Here is a 21548-nt window from a genome sequence, read left to right as displayed (position 1 = left end):
AGGGTGAGCTAGAATAGATGCCCAAGGTGTGCCTACTTGGCTTTTGAAAGTCTCCAAGGGTGGAGACTCCACAACTTCTCTTGACAACCTGCTCCATGGTTAAATCATTCTTACAGTAAATAAAAAGAATATAAATCTTAGTTTATGTGGAATTTCTGGTATTCACATTTGTCCCCATTGCCTCTTGCCCTGTCACTGCTAAGAGGAGTCTGGCTCCATCTTTACTCCCTTATCAGGTATATATATACATTGATGAGATCCCTCTGCATCTTTTCTTCTCCAGCCTGATCAGTCACAATTCTCCAAGCCTTTCGTCACAGGAGAGGTGCTCCAGACCCTTAATCATCTTTGGGCCCCTTTATGGGACTCTTTTCTAGTATGTCCATGTCTTTCTTGTACTGGGGTGCCCAACCCTGGACATTACTCTCCATATGCGGCCTCACTAATGATGAGTAGAGGCGAAGGATAACTTCCCTCGACCTGCTAGTGATGCTTTTTCTAATGCAGGCTGGGATGTTGTCAGCTGCCTTTGCTATGAGTGCGCATTGCTGGCTTGTGTTCAATTCCTGGTGTCCACCAGGATCTTGAAGGCCTTTTCTGTTGAAACTTGGTGGCCCCCAGGATGTACTGGTGCAGGGGGTTGTTCCTTCCCAGGTGCAGGGCTTGGTATTTCCCTTTGGTAAACTTGGTGAGGTTCCTCTGTGCCTGTTTCTCCAACCTTTCCAGGTCCCTTTGAGTGGCAGCACATCTATCTTGCATATGAAGCAGTCCTCCAAGTTTTGCACCACTAGTGACTGGCCTCCATCTGGGCTTTGTGTTGCTGATCACCACCCTTTGAGCCTGGCAGTTGAACCAATTTTCAGTCCACCTCACTGTTTCCATTTTAGCCGTACAAAGTAAATTTGTCTGTGAGGATGAAATGTGAGACTGTTAGAAACCTTTCTGAAGTCAAGTGAAACAACATCCATTGCTCTCCCCAAGCCAGTCTCATTGTAGAAAGCTGCCAGGTTGCTTGAACACAACTTCTCTGTCATAAATCTGTACTGACTACTTTCCATCACCTTCTTGGCTTTCATGCTGGGGAGGGACTCTTCCTTAGGGACTGTAGTGATAGGACAAGGGGTAACAGGTTCAAACTTAAACAGAGGAAGTTTAGATTGGATATAAGGAAGAAATTCTTTACTGTTAGGATGGTGAGGCACTGGAATGGGTTGCCCAGGGAGGTTGTGAATGCTCCATCCCTGGCGGTGTTCACAGCCAGGTTGGACAGAGCCTTGGGTGAGATGGTTTAGTGTGAGGTGTCCCTGTCCATGGCAGGAGGGTTGGATCTAGATGATCTTAAGGTCCTTTCCAACCCTAACTATTCTATGATTCTCTGTGTTTGGAGATTGTTTTCAGGAGGATTTGATCAATTGCTTTTCCAGGGACTGAAATGAGGCTGACCAACTTGTCATTCCTCAGACCTTCCTTCCTGCCATTTTTGAAGATAGGAGTGTAACTTACTTTCTTGAAATGTTTAGGACCCACTACCCCAGTCATAGGGACCTTTCAAAGATAATGAAGAGTGGCTTTCCAGTAACATTGGCCAGCTCTCTCAGCACCCACCAGTGCATCCTGTCAGATTATGGGCTTGTGTACATCCGTTTTGTTTAAATGTTCCTTACCCTCCAAGGGTAAATCTTTTTCACTTCAGACTTTCCCACTGGTCTCCCACTGGCCTGAAGGCCAGTCTTAGCAGTAAAGAGGTGGAGGTGATGTTCAGTACCTCAGCTTTCTCCATGTCCTGTGTCACCAGATTGCCTGTCTCGTTCAGCAGCAGGCACACATTTTCCCTTGTCTTTCTTTTGTTGCTGATACACTTAGAGAAGCCCCGCTTGATGTTCTTCACATCCCTTGCCAGATCCAACTTCGTGTGGCCTTTGGCTCTCCTAACCCATCCCTGAATGCTCAGGTTGTGTCGCTGTTCCTCCCAGGCCAACCGTCCCTGCTTCCACCTCTTACGTGCTCCCCTTCTTGTGTCTGAGTTTAGTCAGGAGCTCCTTGCACATCCCTGCTGGCCTCTGCTGTGTGGATCTTGTTGGTATTCCAGGAGACACTAGCCTACCATTGTCACATATGGCAGACAAATACTGTGCCACGGTGTATGTCTGTTCATTTGTATTACTATCTTAATTTTCTTTCTGTAGCCTTTTCCTCTCAGTCTGTAGCTATTGATTTTTTGGTTGTAGGAAATCAAATGTTCAGAAGGAGATAACCTGATGGGACAGAAAGAGATAAAGGAGGTTTTGCTATCAGGACAAAATGAAAAAAAAAAAAAGAGAGAGAAGATGGGGGAGAAAAATGGAGAGTTGGTCTGAAAGCCTGATAGAAGTGGGAGGCTGCATGGAAACAACGTGGACAAGTAGGTTTAGAAATGTATCAAGTTAAAGGGTTCAGTCTGGGAAAACTATGAGACTGACCTTGCTGTGCAAGGTGAGGGGAAAGCCAGCGAAAAGGTTCAGAATAGGTGAGGTTAAGAAGAGCATGGAGAAGAAGGGGAGCAAGGCAATCATAAACAGAGATAATAAGTGAACAAATGAGGTCAGATGAGATCTGCATTTGGATAATAAAGGTAACTAACTGAAACACTTTACTGTTATTGATGTTTCATTTGTGGGCTTGATCATGGCACAATGCTGCGTTCAGTCGTAATGCTTCACCTCCATGTAGATTTTCACCTGTGGTGGATGCAGAGTGGATCTGAGTCTATGCCATGTGCTGATGGCGTGATGTCCTCCATGGGGGTACCCATGGTGGGTACCCACATGTTGGCTGCGCAGCACCCCGAATAAACACAAGAAGGCTCTCCAGATCCTCTTCGCATCAGGTGTTTATTGTTATGTCCAAGTCTCGGACACGGGCAGATGAACAGATCCTGTAGACCAGGTTAAGTAATCCAGAAATGTGCTGAAAGAGAGATGGGTAGGGCAGTGGGAAGCCTCATGGAATGTGGGTGCCACAGAGCCAGGAAAAAGGAATAGATGAGGTGAGGGCTATCCAGCAAAATATATTCCCAATTCGTACTAGCTAATGCTGTGACCATGAGCTGTTTGTAGGCATTTTGTGCCTCATCCTCTCTTCTGAGTTTTTTTCACTTTTGCTCCCTATTTCCACATACTGATGTCAAGGTAGACATAATCTGCATATCCTGAAAAGAGCTAAATACCAGCCTGTGTTTAAAAAAACAAGGAAAAATTCTGATTTCTAAGTAAATCTTTCCTTTCTAAAGGTTTGTAAGAATTATTTACACTATAAAATTAGAAAGTAATATTTCATATGAGAAGATTATTTACAGAATGCCATCCTATCAGCCATAAGTTTGATCTTACTATGGAAGTATACATTAATGTAAATGCTTATGTATTATGCCTAAATACTTTATTAGGAAAAAAAATAATGCTGGACTAGTACCATAACTCTTCCATTAATGTTTGCTTGTGAACTGGAAGCAGTATTTTTACTCCGTGCTCCTGAAGGTTGTAGCAAAATTTAGAAAAATATGTTTTAAATTCTGAAATACTTTTTTTCCTCTCAATATAATGTGGTAAGTTCCAAGGAAAAAAAATACCTACAAAAATGACCCAGCTGTAGGGGGAAAAAAGGAATTAATGATAAGTTAGTGTGACGCTATTTATTCTGCTTTGTATTGAAAATGGAGAACCTCTGTCATTCTGAAGCCCAAAGCTATTGAATGATTGCACTTCGTCCAATTAGAAGACCCTCACCTTGCAAGCACTGATATTAATAGCCTTTGTAATGCATTACAACTTCCACTAGTGCTTTGTATTTGAGAATGTAGCCTTTCAAATTGATTTTTCCCACTTTAAAATATGACTGAACTAACTTATCAGGAATTCTTATAAGCTTATCCTTAAAACTTTCTGCCTCTCTGTGAAGTGTTTATACGATGCTTAATAGTGTCTGCAAGCTGCTGTTTTACTCAACTTTCCTGAATTTCAAACATCTATATTTTACTCTCTTATATGCTTTTAACTAAGGTATAGTAGATGCATTTTTGCTTCGGTACTAATTCGAAATGTAATATTCATTTCTTTAGAAGACATTTTTGTTGTTGTGCATGCCTAGTGTTTTGTATGTTGTATATTGCATTCAGAATATTTTTTTCCTTCTCACCTATCCACAAATGCAATGCCGTTCCCATGATGCACCTCTGCTTGCTGTTTACCTGTATGTTAATTCGCTTGAATCCCATTGGCCCACTGCCATCATGTGCTCGCTGCCTGTTATTAAAAGACTCAGTCGACTGCCAAAGCAATGAAGCGACCTCTCGAAGCAACTGTAGACCTGGTACTTTGACCTTTCACCTTTTGCTTTGCATGTAGCTTTTGTTTAATTTCTTTTTATATTATTTTATTATTATTTTTTTTTCAGAGAAGCAACTAATGAAATTCGTATCGCTTTACTTTTTGAACATCAACTGGAAATGATTTCACGTACTTGTTAATTTACCAGAAGCTCTATTTATCCATCTCATTCTCATATGTAATAAACGCAGACGATTTAGTTTGGTTCCTAACACAGTTTCATTTTTTTAAATATCCTCTCATGAAAAGTTGAATTGAGATAAAACTGCTTCTGTAATTGAAAACGCTTAACGTAATCCATTAATCTATATAATAATAGGAAGCGATATTTAAATTTTAAAAAGCAAAAATACTTGGCAATGAAACACAAGTGGTTTTTTCTCCCTGTAATATTTGAAAACCTATTTAAAGACAATGCCATTTTCGTTGCTTTAAAGGCCTTTCTTTTCAGTAGTTGTGCTGCTACAGTTTTAGGTTAATAGTACCATGCTTTTGCTATCAATAACAAAATTTCACTCATTTTACATTGCTGTGCTTGGAGTTAATATGCATGGCAAGGCATCTTTAGCTGCTTTAAAAAATAATAAGTTTTTGTATTTATGTACGTGTTACGAACACCACCTTAAAAACGATGCCATTTTAACTAACTTCCTTATTTACAGGCCTTTCCTCCTGGTGTTCTTCACCCTTTACCAAAGAGACAAGCACTTGAAAAAAGCAATGGTGCCAGTGCCGTTTTCAATCCCAGTGTCTTGCACTATCAACAGGCTCTTGCCAATGCTCAGTTGCAGCAACATGCGTTCATCCCGACAGGTATGTTGTACCCACATTGAGCCAATTTTATGTTCCTTAGGTAGCCTCTGTGCCAGGCATTTGCACTTAACACAAGGTTTTATTATGCTCCCTGCCCTACTTGAGGCGAAGTCTGCACAGGTATTTACACATTGGTTTAATTCCTCCTTCAAAGTACGAGAGTTCAAGCAGCAATTTCAACATGACGCTAGGCTACTTTTCACATTTATAGCCTCGTTCATCATTGTCCAGAGTCACCCCTTTTTTCCCACCTGAAATTGGCTGTATTCTGACTTTAACCTGCAAGCGGTCTCCTAGGAGATGAGAGTGCCAAATTCCATTACCAAAAACACTGGGAAAAGCATCATGTTTCAGGGATGCCATGGGAAATATGCCATGGCCGAGGCATATCCTCCTGCTCCCTTGGGTGCTGTTCTGCAGTTGTGGGGGTTACCCCATCTGCAAGAAGGGGAGCACCAGCCATAACCTTCCAGTCTGTGCCTGTGTGGAAGCACTGACAAAGCATGTTGCTCCCCGCAGCTACACTGAAAGGTTTTGAGGCATCAGATGCATTTTCATGGTTTTCATTTTGGAACGCCACCAGCACTTTTCCTAGCATTGGTGCCTAATAGCTGGGGTCGTAATTCTTCATAGGGGTGATCTGGAGAGGAGTGGACATAATTTGCATTTCAGTGCTCAGAACTATGTAAAAGTCAGAGCATTCAGAAATGGCTTGAACTGCATGGTGGCTGGTGGCAGGGCTTCTCTTTAACATGGTGAGAGAATGCGCTAGGTGCTCATGTAAACAGTAACAGCATAATCCTCTAAATTTTGCCAGTCACCCCAACTCCAAACTTCCAAAGTATCCTGCCTGATGAATTCTGTGCTTTCATTTGTAATTAACAAATTGCATATTTTAGTATCAGAATGTTATCAAGTGTGAACTTCCAGAATCATTTAAAACTATGTGTTTGCAAATGCGCTTGACATTTCAGCGATGTTATTTTAGTTTATAGAAATAATGTCGGTTAAACAAGGAATGAAATGCAACACACGATGATTTCCCGATCTATCAGCATTCCCATATGTTTTTAAAGATAAAAACAAACACAGATGGCTTTGACTTCATGGAATTTTTCTGTAAGGCCTGAGTAACAACCTTGGAGCCTGCCCCTGTATTTATAATAGTAAGTTATAGCATGCCATATTTTTAGCACTTTGGTGCTCCGGAATATCTGAGGCAGAAAACATACCGACATTTATGGGAGTGTTTGAACAAAAGGAATTAATTGTGAGACTGCCTATTTGGACATGAATGGAAGACTGCCCTGTGCTTGCAAACATACAGAGATTTCCTCAAATTTGTTTTACTTTGTAGCCTTAAGAATTTGCAGTATGATATGCATTATGCCTTCTCTTAAGCACTCACTCCCTTTGAGAGCTTATCGCTATTATGTGCAATTACCAAGGTTTTAAAATTAACTATGGAAAATACAGTAAACCTTTTTGAGAGAAATAGCATTTGGATATTTTCCAGACTTTTGGAGTGCTCATGCTTCTTTAAGTAGCTCATTCTTTGTGCTTTTTATTGTCAATTACTCTTTCCAACCAATCAGTGGTTGTAATTATAGTTTTATATTACAAATTTCTGATGGTAGGAAGGGTGGATCTTGGAACAAAACCTTAAGGGCCATGTTGTTTGCAAGCCCCAACACAAGTGCATGAAGAAAGAAGATACAGAGAGCTAACGTAGCAGATGGAGCCCAAGCCCAGAGTAGAAAACCTTTCTCAAAGGGCTGAACCTCCTGGCCCTTTGCAATGCCACAGGACCTATGAAGGATGTTAGAGAGAGGAGTGGGGTATGGGAGGAGATTAGGAAAGGGGAACCCCCTCTGTGTGAGCGGGTGTCATGAGCTTTTTGTAAAAGTGTTACGTCTGATAGTCCCACATTTCCTGGGCAGGTTGGATTTGGTGAGTGTAAGGGCTGTCATGCCACCTAGGTCTGTGGAGCAATGCATGACATTATCTGTTGGATTTTCAATGATTATGTGATATTTTCTGAACTGGTACAATTTTCAGATGTGTTCCTTGTGTGTGTGTGTGTGTTGTTAAATTTTAAAAAAGTTTTGCTGCTGGAATATATATAAAACTTAATTGTTTTATATAACTTCTTTGCTTTCTTAACCACTTGCTCCCCTAATAAGAAGTGTGGGGCTTGACTTAGCATGGCTTACCTCCAGAGCTCTGCACTTTGTTTGTTTTACATCAGTTTGATTGCTTTGTCGCCTTTTCCTTATTGTTTGGTGAATGATCTTGAAAACAGCAGATCTTTTCTCTCTTCCCATTGCTGTTTGTTAGTATTTCTATAGCCTCTAGAGGAAGAATGCTGTGTATTCTCTGGGGACTGTTCTTGGGTAAGGTCATTCATAGTTGCACTGCTACTGTTACAGTCCAGTAAGGGTCTGCGGTAGTAACGAAGCAGGAATTGTGGAATCATAGAATGGTTTGGATTGGAGAGGACCTTAAAGATCATCCAGTTCCAACCCCTGTGCCATGGGCAGGGACACTTTCCCCTAGACCAGGTTGCTCAAAGCCCCGTCCAACACTTCCAGGGATGGGACAGCCGCAGCTCCTCTGGGCAACCTGTTCCAGTGCCTCACCAGAATACAGGAAGCATATTTGACTTTGTATCAAATATGAAAGTACCTGGGACTAGTCTCGTTATCTGCCTGCCATTAAAATATGCTGCATTTTCTTATTTGATCTTCCTAGAAAGGTTAAAGGTAGACTAGGTGTCAAACCTGAACTGCATGGCAGGCCAGCAGTCCTTCCAGAGCATCTCTGAGGTGCACTGGGAGCATTTTGCTGTAATGTTACACACTTTGAGGTGTTCAGCTTGGGTAATTGTCAAAGTAGTGTTTTCTCTGGTCAGGAGCACCTCTTCACCTCTGGCGTTGTGTTAAGAAAGAGTGTACATCAGATGCGAACTCAGCAAAGCCCCTTCAGAACAGTATCAGCTAATTCCATTTTAACACCTCTCTCTGGTGTACATCAAACTGTTGGTTGATCTGTGCAATAGTTGAGCCATTTGAATTAATGAAGTCAGTTCTAAAATTCCCAAGTAATGTGATATTCAACCAACGATGTTTCTCTAAACAAAAACTGTTGCTGCAAAAGTACTAAGTGAAAGGATAAAAGCACTAAATGGAAAAGTTAATGAAATATCTTGTATATACACAAAAACTTGCCAAAAGGCACACAGTATACCCAGGACTTTAGTAAGAACATAATCACCTTTTTTGTGTTAAAGCAAAACTATGAATGACCTTACAGTTTCATTTAACTAACTTACTTCTCTGTGGTTATGCTTGAATCTCACTTTGAATGTTAACTCTAAACGGCTAACCTGTTTCTTCCCTTTATCCACTTTTTTCACTATCATTGCATGACACGCAGGGTCAGTTTTGTGCATGACACCCGCTACCAGTATTGGTAGGTTCCCAATTTCTTTATTGATCTCTTTTTATACTGTATATGATGTATATTCACTTGTTCCAAAAATTCTAGGCAAGGATTAGCCACTGACTAGAATTACAGGTTCGCTTGTCTTTTTGGTTGACTTTGCAGAGTGTCTAGCTTTGTAGATGAAAGCCGCAGTTTAGATGTGATATCACCTGCTATAACAACTACACTGCAAAAGCATAATACCATGAATTCCAGTCTGCTTTTCAGTTTTCAAAGTTTTATTTATATTTTATATTGTCTAGTACTATAAAATCATAAAATACTGGAAAAAGCCAGCAGATTTCATCAGTGTTTTAAAGTTTCATAGTGGTGTGCCTATTTCTCCTTTTTGCTGTGTGTTAGAAAGTTTTATCAGCGTTTCCCAGAAATGTCTACTTTGATCCGCAGAGGTTCTGTTGAAACCCATGATCTGAATCTCACTCCTTGAAATATATTTACAGCTTGGAATTAACATTTGGGGCATAAAAAATGGAAGTCCAGTGGAGTAGCCTGTGAGATTGAAAGCTAATCTTTCCTCTATAGCTCTATCCCAGTGATTTATATTTTTTGTGGGACAGATAAGCAGTTGAAATATCAAGCCTTTAAAACATCAAGTTAGTAATTCTTCCACAAATTCATTCTTAAAATGAGCAAAAGCAGCGACTGTCACCGAACTGACCTTGCTTTTCTAGAACGAACAAAGTAGTATTTAAATCGGGAAAATTATTATTATCCTTCTCCCAGTTTTTGCCTCAAAGCAGATGGTAATTTAACTCTGATAAAGACAAACAGTTTTCCAGCGGTAATAGAAAAAAGCACATAAATTGGATTTTAAAGGAAGACAGTGAGTATCTGGCTTACTTCAAAATGAAGATACATGAATTCATTTTTTAATTGTGCTTAAAAATTAAGATAAATACTTATCAATTTTCTTCCCAGTGCAAACCACTGTGGGGGTTGTTTAGAACTGTAGTATGGAGTGCTTTATACTGATATTGGGAGAAAACAAATTGCCCATGTTAACAGTTCTTAGGTAACGGGCTAGTTTGGTGGAGACCTCATTTGCACAAGTAATCTTCTTAGATGTAACACCCGCTATTTCAGTGGTCCTTGCTCTTTTTTTTTCTGGGAATCGCCGATTGTGTTGACAGCCTTCCTTTAATTGTACTTGTAATAAGCTATTTTCCCTTTTTTTTTATTTCTCCGCCACGCTTTCTCGCTTTGCACTGTGATTGCATGCCATCTGCCGGTTTAACCCATGACGATGGCTTGCCGCTCTTGATATTCACCATGCCAAAAATACCACTTCTCTTACCATAATGCTGCACCCTCCTGTTCATTGCTTCCATGGTTCCCCTCCTGAAAGTACCCATGATGCACAACGCTACGGCCGCCACTGTCTCTGCAGCAACAACTCCTGCAACAAGTGTTCCCTTCGCCGCAACAGCCACAGCAAATCAGGTTTGCTCCTTTTAAAGCTTTCTTTCACAAGATCCCAAACTCTAAATGAGTGCTGAGATTTTTATTTTTTTTTTTTTTTTTTTTTTTAACAAAAAAAATTCTCCCGGAGAATTTTTTTTTTCTTTCTGTGTTTACCCCATCAAATTTTACTTTTTATTTTTAAGTCGTTTATAGCAAGTGTTTGTGGGACAGGTTGCACTTATTTAGAGTTAACATTTGTTGCAAATAATGATGTAGCTGTGTTTTGTGTTGCAATGTTTGTACCTAATTATTGTGTAATTAACCCAGCTGGAGTTAGAATCACCATAGTACTGGACTACTTTCAGAAGTCTGTTATTAACTCCTAAATTCAAAAAGAAGATTATCGCAGGCTTATAATGTTCAGGTGTCTTAATGTAGCCTTCTCCATGTGGTGCGTGGAAGTAACTAACTTGCAAGCACGGAAGCTGTCTAAAATCACAAGCAGGACAAAGCAGATGAAAAAAAAATAGGAACAAAACTGAACGATTTTTTTGTAAATCAGTGATCAAAACAGTAAATGCTAGTGATCAAAACAGCGCTCAATATAGCTATGTGTCTGCTTTATGCTTGAATGTGTATCTCTAACATGGGAGTTATATTTCCCTAAGGAAGGATGCTCTTACAAAGAACACCTAGAGTTATTGACAGAGGCAGGCTATGGAAGATGATACCTTCGCCTTTTCTTATGTGTTTTGTTATATTAATGGCAGTCTGCATTTTGGTAGGGTCTTCTCCTCCCTCCTATAGGACCTGATTCCCAGAGAAGAGTATCTATTTTCAGCTCAGGGTGTGTAGCTTTGACTCCTCCACTGGGGTTGTTGAGATTCCCACTGCAATGTGCCCAGCATCTGCTAGGAGAGGGGTTTGCACAGCAGCTGGGTCACTCTGGCTTTTCTGTTACTTTGCCACCATCCTCGGGTACTTCCACCTGAGAACTGTTTTTCCTCAGGTTTTTAGAGGTCAGACTGAGGAGGAAGCAAGCAGATTTGCTTGTCGAGGGAAAGCAAAGGGCTATGTTCCCATCTTCTTCCCTCGTGTTGCTCCTGCCCAGACCAACAAGCTGGTGCAGACTTGGTAGAAATGCTCGCCCCCTGATTTATTCTCCTCCACCTGCCACGAAATTACAAAGAAATCAATGAAAATGTTTTGCTTAATAATATTATACCAGTAGATTATTTTTTTACTGTTGGTCCCAAAACTCCTATCCCATAGGAAAATAGAAGTTGCTGCAAGAGTTTATAATAATTTGGAAAAATATACTACCTCTGAAATACACCCTACTTCCTTAAAGAAACACAAACCAGTCCCTTTTCTCTATTTTTTTTAAAGGGTTGTTTGCCAGCATTGTGGTGTTTGTGCTGCTAGCATTTTCATCAAGAGGGTTGTCATTTTGTGCGTTATTTTCTTCGAGCTAGCTTGTTCTAGTGAAAACCTGCTTGGGACGAGGAGGGGAGTGCAGCAGGCAAATGTGGTGTTTCACTGTCCTGCCCACAGCAGTGTCTGCAGCAGCAAATTGTTTGGTGGTATCAGTGCAATTTTGTGTTCCCCAAGGGGCTTAAAGATGCCAAGGGACTATGAGAAAAGGGGAGGGGGTCACCTGGGGTTCCTCCCCAGCATGAGAATGCAGCCAGGGCAGCCCCACCACCTGCACCTCTGAGCGCCAGAGGGGCTGGTTGTGGCTGGAGTAGAATAAATACCCATACACCTACAAAAGGACCACTAATCAGTCTTTGTTTTCTTTAGTTAATAGGAATACTTTCACACGAGTAACTAGTGCCACTGGGGAGACATAGGTGTGCTTTAATGCGCTTTCTCATCGAGCAGGATAGCAGGCGAAACCCCTCCTTTCCCACTACAGATTTTGTTTGCATTGGAGGATTAGAGCATTTTAAATTTAACAGGAGTTGTGGAAAGTGTGTCTGTATTTATTTAGTCGCACATATCTCTGTGTGTGTATACACATAGCTCCATGCTGAAATTAAAGGATAATTTAACATGGGGATGGGTTTCCACTTGTTTAGTTTGCCATCCTGTTCATCTGCTTTTCCCGGAGTCCATGTTAGGGCAGGATGAATTGCCCTGGAGGGTTCTGCCTCTTTCTCTTGCCTGTGGAAAGAGCATATCTATGTAGCAAAGCTCTGCAGCACTGCATGAGGAGGAGATGAGTCCCACTCTGGCAGCTTTTCTCGTTGGCTTCTGTAGCATGTGCCATCGCTGTCTTTCTCTTCTCACTCCTGTCGTTGTGTTTAGTCATTGCAAATCTTTAAAAGCTACTGTCAAACTGTTTATTTGGAAGTAGTGAAAGTGGTAGTAGTCACTTCTTCTTTGTAAGGGGCAAATGTCCAAGATTGCCATTTACAGCCTCGTAAAAGTTGGAGGCAAAGCTACGATGTTGGAAAAAGCCCCATAATTTTGTGTTCCTACCTATCAGTATTTCTTTAGCCCAAGAAACACAGAAGGAACAGATAATTAACATGAGTTAAGACTTTATTCATGGTCATAATGTTCTTTGTTTGTGTCCTTTTGTATGGATTTAAACTCTCCTTCGTATTTCAGAAAAGGACTTTTTTATTCCCATCTAAATTATATGTCCTTTCTTGGCCTGTGCCACACTGCTTTACATATCTGTGGGATATGGGTTCCTCTTCCCAGTGTTGTTAATCAACCTGCAGCCTTCAGCCCATCCAATTTCAGCTCCTGCGGCTTCTTCTCACAGTGCCAGGCAGGAAAATGTACTTGTAGCAGGGCTTAATAATTTAGCTCAATATCACTTGGCCTGGTACTCTGGCCTGGGGAAAGATTGCTGGGCTTCCTTGGGTTCAGTGTGATGATGCTGGTGCCCTTGAAGCACCAGCAGAAGGAGAAGTCAGCATCCCAAAAGTTATGGAGTCTCGGCTGATGGCTAAAAAAACCTAACAACCCTGTTGGGTCCAGTAAATTATTTAGTGTGTGCTGTCAGCTTGTATGTTGAAAAAAGGTGAAGGATGTCTCATGTCTTCTGTATGTCCTTTCTTTCTAGAAATAACGTGAGTAACAGCTCAGAATGTGCCTGCATTGACACACACACACAGCCAGTCACACTTGCCCAGCAACTGTATGTGTTGTGTGTTCAGTGTACATGAGAAGATTGTGTAGGGTTAAAGGCTATACCACAGTACGTTTGTGCAGAGTGACACCAGTTAATATATGGAAAATTGGAAGTCTATTGCTTTTCTTGTCTTACAGAAGTTAGGTTTTAAAACCAAAGGAATTTTCTTGCGGTGTACATCAGAGGGGAGCAGAATCACTTTGGCTCCGTGCAGTGAAAATAAGATGGAGCAAAAGTGCTTTAGCAAACCCTGTTTTCCAAATGCTGATTAAAGACTGACTCAGTTGATACAAGAGCTGGCGTCTTGTGAGAAGGTGTCCCCGCTTCCTCTGGCTGCCAGGCTGTGATGGGAGAGGATGGAGGAGGGGAGTTGAAGCTTGAGTTTTCCAGTGAAAGGCAGGTGGTCTTCCAAACGTATGTGGCGAGTCTGGGAGCATGACCAGTCAGAGGCAAGAGAGCCTTCCCAGTTTTCCTCTTCCCCCTTCACAACTGCTCCAGCCATTCCCAGCAGAATAGGGCTGGATGCCATAGCTACTTAACCTCGCTTCAGGGTTAGATCCCTAATGAACTTTAGTTCAGTTGTTGTTTGGGTATGCTGACACCGTTTTCTTGGAGGATGGAACCAGCAACGTTCCTAGTGTGAAACAATTGTGGAAGCAATGTCAGAGCATGCCTGTGGACAGTTTGGTCCTGGCTCCCTCTAGTGCACATATGTGGGCAGAGGTGTGTAGAACATCTTAAAATATTAATACAGTCATTGCCTGTCAATACATGCTTCAGATATCTTTATCAAGGCTTTTAATTATTATTCCTGCAGCTAGTGGTCTGGCAGTACTTGATCAAGCAAGGAAGCTGTTACCAGCTCAGCTTCACTCACAGGTAGAATCACAGAATTCTTTAGGTTGGAAAAGACCCTTAAGATCATGGAGTCCAACTGTTAACCCAGCACTGCCCAGTGCACCACTAAACCATGTCCCTAAATGCCACATCTCCATGTCTTTTAAATACCTCCAGGGATGATGACTCCATCTCTTCCCTGGGCAGCCTATTCCAATGCTTAACAACCCTTTAGGTGAAATTTTTTTCCCTGATATCCAATCTAAACCTTCCCTGGCACAACTTGAGGCCTCAAGTTGCTGTCATCCTATTGCTTGTTACTTGGTAAAAGAGACTGACCCCCACCTCACTACAACCTCCTTTCAGAGAGATGTAGAGGAACAGAGCAATATTTATTGATTTTCTTTAGGCTGTGCACTGCTGTAATTTCAGGGTGAAATCAAAGTCATAGATCTTAAGGAAAATTATTTTGGAAGATTGTTTCTCTTTATTTTATATTTTCTTTATACGTAAATACAGGATTAGAAACTTGGGGAAATATTATATAGAACCCACTTGGAGCTGATGATGTGCACATTAATTGAAGATGCAGAGAGCTGTGATTTCCTCTACCCCACACTCCAAAGATGGTTTAACAGAGGGTCAGTGCATGGGATATTCTACCATAACATTATATGAGAGGTGTTTATCTGAATTCTGGGACTGAATTTCAGTTTTGAATAATGCCAACACCTGCCCAAAATTAAGCCACTGAAATGCTGGTGTCTGAGTATGGGTGTCTGCATGGTGTATGCAAGCTAGAAATAGAAAGTGTCTATTGTAGACTGTAAAGGTTATCAGTCAGATGAAGTGTGGACAATAGTCTGGCTCAGAAAGTCACACAGGACTTGGTTCAGTTGCCTAAATGTGTCTACTGACGATTAAGATTGTCCTAAGATAACCTTGGATGTCTGGGTTATCCTGGACATTTTGACAAGCTTGGCAGATGCAATACAGTACCTACAGACAAATCTGCATGCTTCTGAACCGGCACCTGGATGGCAGGTAGTAACTTTGCTTGAAGATGTTATTTATTGACATTATTCTACTGGTTATATGACCTTTAACCAAGAGGGAAAAATGAAAAGGCAGATCCAGTAGAAAAATTGAATGCTCATAGGCACTGTCTGAAAAGAAATAGAAGATCAGCAGGCTTTCTCATGCTAAGGCTTGTGATTATCTAGCACAGCTGTTTTAAATTATGCATCAGCATTAGCACTAAATTAGGTGGCAGTTGCACAGATGTTATTTATGAAATCATTCAGTAGCCTTCAGTTTTGTCAAAATCTGCAAAAATACAATGAAGGGAAAATAAAAATAGTTAAGTTACATTTGAGCATCACAAACAAAAGGGACAATTAAAATACTTGCTCCGGAATCCAAAAAGTAGTTAACAGAGCATAAAATACTACCAAATGTTTAATGGGGATGTGAGGCACCAAGCATGACAGCTCCCTCGGGAGGGAGGGGAGCCAGACGTGCAGCAACAGAGCACCTCTCCTTGCCAAGGTGCCCACAGAGGCAGCCACCGCTCCCAAAGGAGGCAGATTCTCCTTAGACTGCAATGTCATGTGGCACCTACTCAAGCTGATTTCTCCTTCTGTATGTAGTGGAAGTGCCAGTTGCTCCCTCTTGCAAATAGCGTCCCCAAAGAGGGCTTCCTCTCAGCCTACCCATCTAGCCCCAGGGAGCCTTCTGGCAAGGTAGAGGGCTGTCCTCCGCACTGCTGACAAGACTTTTTCTGTCTCCATGTTCCCTCTCTTCCTAGTGGAAGCCTGCTGAATTGTAATTGGAGAGAACAGTAGCAATATACTGAGAAAATGAATTGGAAAATCTAGTCGTAGGAGACGGCCTTTTTGTTGGTTAAAAGCAAGCTTTTGAGAAGGAAGGTGGGAAGGGGAAACTAATGTTATTTACATCTTTAGTGCCAGTATACAAAAAAGTTACAAATAAGAACTTGTGCAAAATTCTTGTTAATGATTTGACAAGCTTTGATTGCCATTAGTAAGGGAATAGGGGAACAGGTAGAAAAACACTTCTGTGAATGATAGCTATCTAATCAATTTTTGTCTTTTTTTCTTTTTTTTTACTGAAAGTTTTGGTCTAAAATTCCATAATGTCCCAAGTTAAATATTTCTGTGTAAAATTCTGCTCTAACAACATGAATCCAACATGAAAAAGTTAGTTAAAAAAAAAAATGGAGGTGGAGGAACAGGTTCCTTTCTCAGCCACATTATTGCAGGACTGCTTGCAGAGAGCGAGCCCTGGACATAACAGTGTTGGGCCTCTAATGAGGGCATGTATGGTACCAGGCTGCTCCACGCAGAGGTACCGGCAAGCCTTGGCATCTGGGATGCAGGACTGGATATCTTGCCTTGTACCTGCATCAGGCTGGAAAAATGAACCTAAACAATCCTTGATCGTGAAGAGCCATTTCTCTAGAAAAGGTATTTTGAATAGCAAATTTAAATTGCTTGCTGCCTCTTTCATGCTGGACACCCAAGAATCACAAGTCTCACTCAGTTCAGTAGCTCGCTTTTCTGAAGACACTGAGTTACATGTAAGTAGCTGTAACTTTCAGAATTAACAGTTTGCAGGCCTTAAAGCCCACACAGTCTTAAAGCCCACAACACTTCTTAAGCAGTATCAAGGAAATACCCTTTGAATTGCCTTGAAACAACTGATGTTACAAAATACATGGCAAAACTTTTTGTTAACTGCAAGACAGCAAAGATGACAAAACAAAAGGTTAACCTGGGAAGTGTAAAGGAATTCACATGCAAACTTTAACCAAACCTTTATTTTACTTCTAGTAACATGTTTTGGTCTCTTAAGATAGCACGTTGCTTCTGTGTACATGAGGAAGACTTCTGGGAGGCTTGCATACAGAGTTTTAGATCATATGCTCATATACAAGAAGCCAGTGGGAAGAAATGGGAAGAAGTCTGTTTAGGGTAGCTTTCTGGAAATTCTCCCCTCACACACTGCTGCCCCTGTAGAGAAAGGCTGAAACATGAGTTCCTCTGGTAGCCTGCTAGATGGCAGTATCGCATAACGAGAAGTAAGCAAAGGCACTTTGCAGAACACAACTCGAGATACATTTCTCTTTCCTGTTACAGACAATTTTACCATTCGTATCATTGAAATGAAAAAAAAAATCACAGAATCACAGAATCACAGAATCCCAAGGGTTGGAAGGGACCTAAAAAGATCATCTAGTCCAACCCCCCTGCAAGAGCAGGGTAACCTACAGTACATCACACAGGAACTTGTCCAGGCGGGCCTTGAATATCTCCAGTGTAGGAGACTCCACAACCCCCCTGGGCAACCTGTTCCAGTGCTCTGTCACTCTTACAGTAAAGAAGTTCTTCCTGATGTTAACGTGGAACTTCCTATGTTCCAGTTTACACCCATTGCCCCTTGTCCTATCACTGGATATCACTGAAAAAAGCCTAGCTCCATCATCCTGACACCTACCCTTCACATATTTGTAAACATTGATGAGGTCACCCCTCAGTCTCCTCTTCTCCAAGCTAAAGAGACCCAGCTCCCTCAGCCTCTCCTCATAAGGGAGATGTTCCACTCCCTTAATCATCTTTGTGGCTCTGCGCTGGACTCCTTCAAGCAATTCCCTGTCCTTCTTGAACAGAGGGGCCCAGAACTGGACGCAATATTCCAGATGCGGCCTCACCAAGGCTGAGTAGAGGGGGAGGAGAACCTCTCTTGACCTACTAACCACTCCCTTTCTAATGCACCCTAAGATGCCATTTGCCTTCTTGGCCACAAGAGCACATTGCTGGCTCATGGTCATCCTCCTATCCACCAGGACCCCCAGGTCCCTTTCCCGTTCACTACTTTCCAGCAGGTCAACCCCCAACCTGTACTGGTACATGGGGTTGTTCTTCCCCAGATGCAAGACTCTACACTTGCCCTTGTTAAATTTCATCAAGTTTCTCCCCGCCCAACTCTCCAGCCTGTCCAGGTCTCGCTGAATGGCAGCACAGTCCTCTGGTGTGTCAGCCACTCCTCCCAGTTTTGTGTCATCAGCAAACTTGCTGAGGGTGCACTCAGTTCCCTCATCCAGGTCATTGATGAAAATATTAAACAGCACCGGTCCCAGCACCGACCCCTGAGGAACTCCACTAGTCACAGACCTCCAGCTAGATTCTGCGCCATTGACCACAACTCTCTGCCTTCTTCCTTTCAACCAGTTCTCGATCCACCTCACTACTTGATCGTCAAGCCCACACTTCCTTAGCTTATCTATGAGGATGCTGTGGGAGACAGTATCAAATGCCTTACTGAAATCAAGAAAAACTACATCTACCGCTCTACCATCATCCCTCCACCTAGTCACTTCCTCATAGAAGGCTATAAGGTTGGTCATACATGACTTCCCCCTCATAAAACCATGTTGGCTGTTCTTAATGACCCCCTCATCCTTGATATGCCTAGTGATGGAGTCAAGAATAAGTTGTTCCATCACCTTTCCAGGGATGGAGGTAAGGCTGACCGGTCTATAATCGTACTTGTGTTTGATAAATCGTACTTGTGTTTGATGTGATAACTTCTTACTGTGCTCTTGCTTTCAATTATTCAACAAACCATACTTTGACAAGTTTAATAGAAGTCTTTTGGGACATATAGTTATTATTTAAACATAGGAATGTTTTCCTGAGGTCAGCTCATTTTGCAGGCATTTCGGGAAAACCGAGTTGGCTTCACTGTGCTTAGCATATACACACAGCTCATGGGAGTCTGGGTTTTTCCGTCATAAAATTTTAACAACGTAGTGTAGTGCAGAGCTCCAGATGTACTTGTCTGGAATTCTGTTGTTTGAAATAATTGCATCTGGACATCTCTAGTTTCTCCAACTATTTTCCCTTGAATTAAAGGAATATCATATTTTTATCTCAGTGTGTGATGGGGCTGTTCAGCCTGGAGAAGAGAAGGCTGCATGGAGACCTCATAGCAGCCTTCCAGTACCTGAAGGGGGCCTATAGGGATGCTGGGGAGGGACTCTTCATCAGGGACTGTAGTGACAGGACAAGGGGTAACGGGTTAAAACTTAAACAGGGGAAGTTTAGGTTAGGTATAAGGAAGAAGTTCTTTACTGTGAGGGTGGTGAGGTGCTGGAATGGGCTGCCCAGGGAAGCTGTGAATGCTCCATCCCTGGCAGTGTTCAAGGCAAGGTTGGACAGAGCCTTGGGTGACATGGTTTAGTGGGAGGTGTCCCTGCCCATGGCAGAGGGGGTTGGAACTTGATGATCTTAAGGTCCTTTCCAACCCTAACTATTCTATGATTCTATGGTATGTTGCGTGCCAGAAACACCAGTCTTTGGCTTTGAGTGTGCAGGAAGCTGCCCATGTAACCACAGCAAAAACATCTATTTATTTATTTGTTTCTTTCTTTTACCTGTCATGACTTTTGGCTTGAGGCAGAGATTTATTAACTTTGACTGACTTCATTTTTGATTCAATATTATCTGCAGTGGCTCACAGTGTTATGTATGTCTCTCTATGTGGGAGCATTCAGATAAGAAAATTCAGGAAACAGTAAGCAGTCAAAAGTCAAGAACATGAAGATTTCTTCAGAGAAGTTATAAGCATAGTGAGTTTTACACAACTGACACAGTGATGTCTGATGAGTAACCTTGATGAGCATAAATTTGGTACCTTTCTGTGTTTAAGTTCTGGCTGTTACAGTGGACCACCTCTTGCTTGGAAGGGAGTCTGAACTGGAGCAGCAGGTTTTGGAAGTGTAGTGGCACCCTTATCTTGTTCAATTTGGGCAGGCATGATGTGTAAGAGGAAAACACAAAGCAGGGCATGTTAAAAGAAAAAACAATGCTGGGTGAGGACACCTAAGAAAATACAGATTTGGAGGTGTAGTACCTCTGAAATGGATATATGGGCACTTTCACAGGTAATACAGGCTTGGCCTTTCAGTCCTTTGTGCTTTCAGTTCCTCTGCATATGTCTATTCTGGCAGTTTCTAAAATTCAAGAAGAAAGTGAAAATGACCTGAAAGGAGGACGTGAAAAACACAGATGATTGCTGTAGCTCAGACCTGCTGAAAGGTAGAATTGAATGGCTGTTCCAAACACTCACTGTACGAGCCCTCCTAAAATACTACAGCAGTAGTATTTCAGTCGTTTCTGTGTAGTCTGTCTGCTGCCTGTGCGATTAGTTAAAAATAGATTTGGGTAGAATATATTAGAGTGTATTAGGATCAATTTTTAGTACTGCATTATTTATTACTTTAAAGAAGAATAAATAAAGTCGTGCTTTCATTTTTAATACAACTAGTCCTATTTCTTCAGAGTAAGTAAATACCTATTAAATTGAACTTAAGTATTATACATTATTACTTGAATAAATACCTACTGAAGCTCATAAGCATGCTAAGGAGTTGGCAGCACAAGTGGCTTTAAGGACCGTGTGAATATTACATTAAAATGATGCTCTTGAACCCTTGAGCCTTTAAGATCCCATACTTGCCTTGATCTTTTCTTTAGATCATCATGAAGGGCTAGATACAGACATGGTCTCTGTCAGCTTTATGACACCCTGATGGCCCACAGCCTGGCCCTGATAGAATGAAAATGTGCCAGCAGATGTGTCCACTTCTGCATGGATATCTGACCCTCAGCCATTTACAGAGGCATGATATCAACACATGGGACAGGCAGAACTGAGCACAATGGAGCAGGGCATCAGAATTACCATGTCAAGGGATGGGCTATGAGAAAGCCAAGCAAATAGGACCTCCAGCCTTTAGAAACCTGGTGCCATTGTATTAGTCACTGTATGGGCAGGCAACCAAGATCATCTGTGGCCTAGACATCTCACCCTTATGTACAAATCAGAGGTCACCTTATTGATTTATACAGTAGACATATTGGGGATACATCGGGTTAATGGAGAAGCAATAAGATAAAAGTCCTCCTTCACCCCTGAATTGGGGAAAAGTTACTGAAGTTAGTGAGAAAAATGGAGAATGTTTACATTAAATCATAATATGCTGGAAATAAGAATGAGGTTTCTGGCCATTGAGAGGAGGAGCAGCAAAGAAACCAGTGACACAAGGTGGAGCTCAGTGTGTTTATGAAAAGCAGTGAAGTGTTCAGCGATGACAGCAGGGGTAACAAATTGCTTTCAGCAGGTCTCTTCAACCCTATTAGTAGTTCTTTTAGGTTTTGTTTGCAGATCTGTTTATTCAGTTTTTTTTCTTTCCAGTGTTTGCAGATGACCTTGCAGAAAGATGCTAGATTTGACACTAGCTTTACAGGAGTGCAGACTGGCGACCATGGCTTTTGAAAGTGGAAAGGGACAGATGAGTGAGGAGTCAGGCCTGAGGTTAGATGTGTGCATGAATGTGCAAATATATGTAGTAAGGACAAGGAAGGGAGGCTCTTGTGGCAGTGACAATGCCTGCAATA

At 41.7% G+C, this 21548-nt stretch overlaps 1 protein-coding gene across 6 annotated transcripts in view; it reads left to right on the top strand.

Moving 5' to 3' along the window:
• MBNL2 (muscleblind like splicing regulator 2) overlaps positions 1-21548 on the top strand; it is a 114887-nt gene that overhangs the window by 84580 nt on the left and 8759 nt on the right. For 3 of the 6 annotated variants that reach the window (XM_065678041.1, XM_065678036.1, XM_065678037.1), the window contains 2 exons: positions 4294-4347; positions 5027-5177. In XM_065678041.1, coding sequence (XP_065534113.1) covers positions 4294-4347; positions 5027-5177 — 205 coding nt within the window. Of the gene's footprint in view, positions 1-4293; positions 4348-5026; positions 5178-10026; positions 10122-21548 lie in introns of all 6 variants that reach the window. The other 3 variants (XM_065678038.1, XM_065678040.1, XM_065678039.1) reach the window with 3 other exon arrangements.

This window comes from Lathamus discolor, chromosome 4 (genome assembly GCF_037157495.1).
Source record: "Lathamus discolor isolate bLatDis1 chromosome 4, bLatDis1.hap1, whole genome shotgun sequence".
In the NCBI taxonomy this organism is placed as follows: domain Eukaryota; kingdom Metazoa; phylum Chordata; class Aves; order Psittaciformes; family Psittacidae; genus Lathamus; species Lathamus discolor.
Note: the sequence above shows the minus strand (reverse complement) of the source record. Positions and strands in the feature narration are given on the sequence as shown.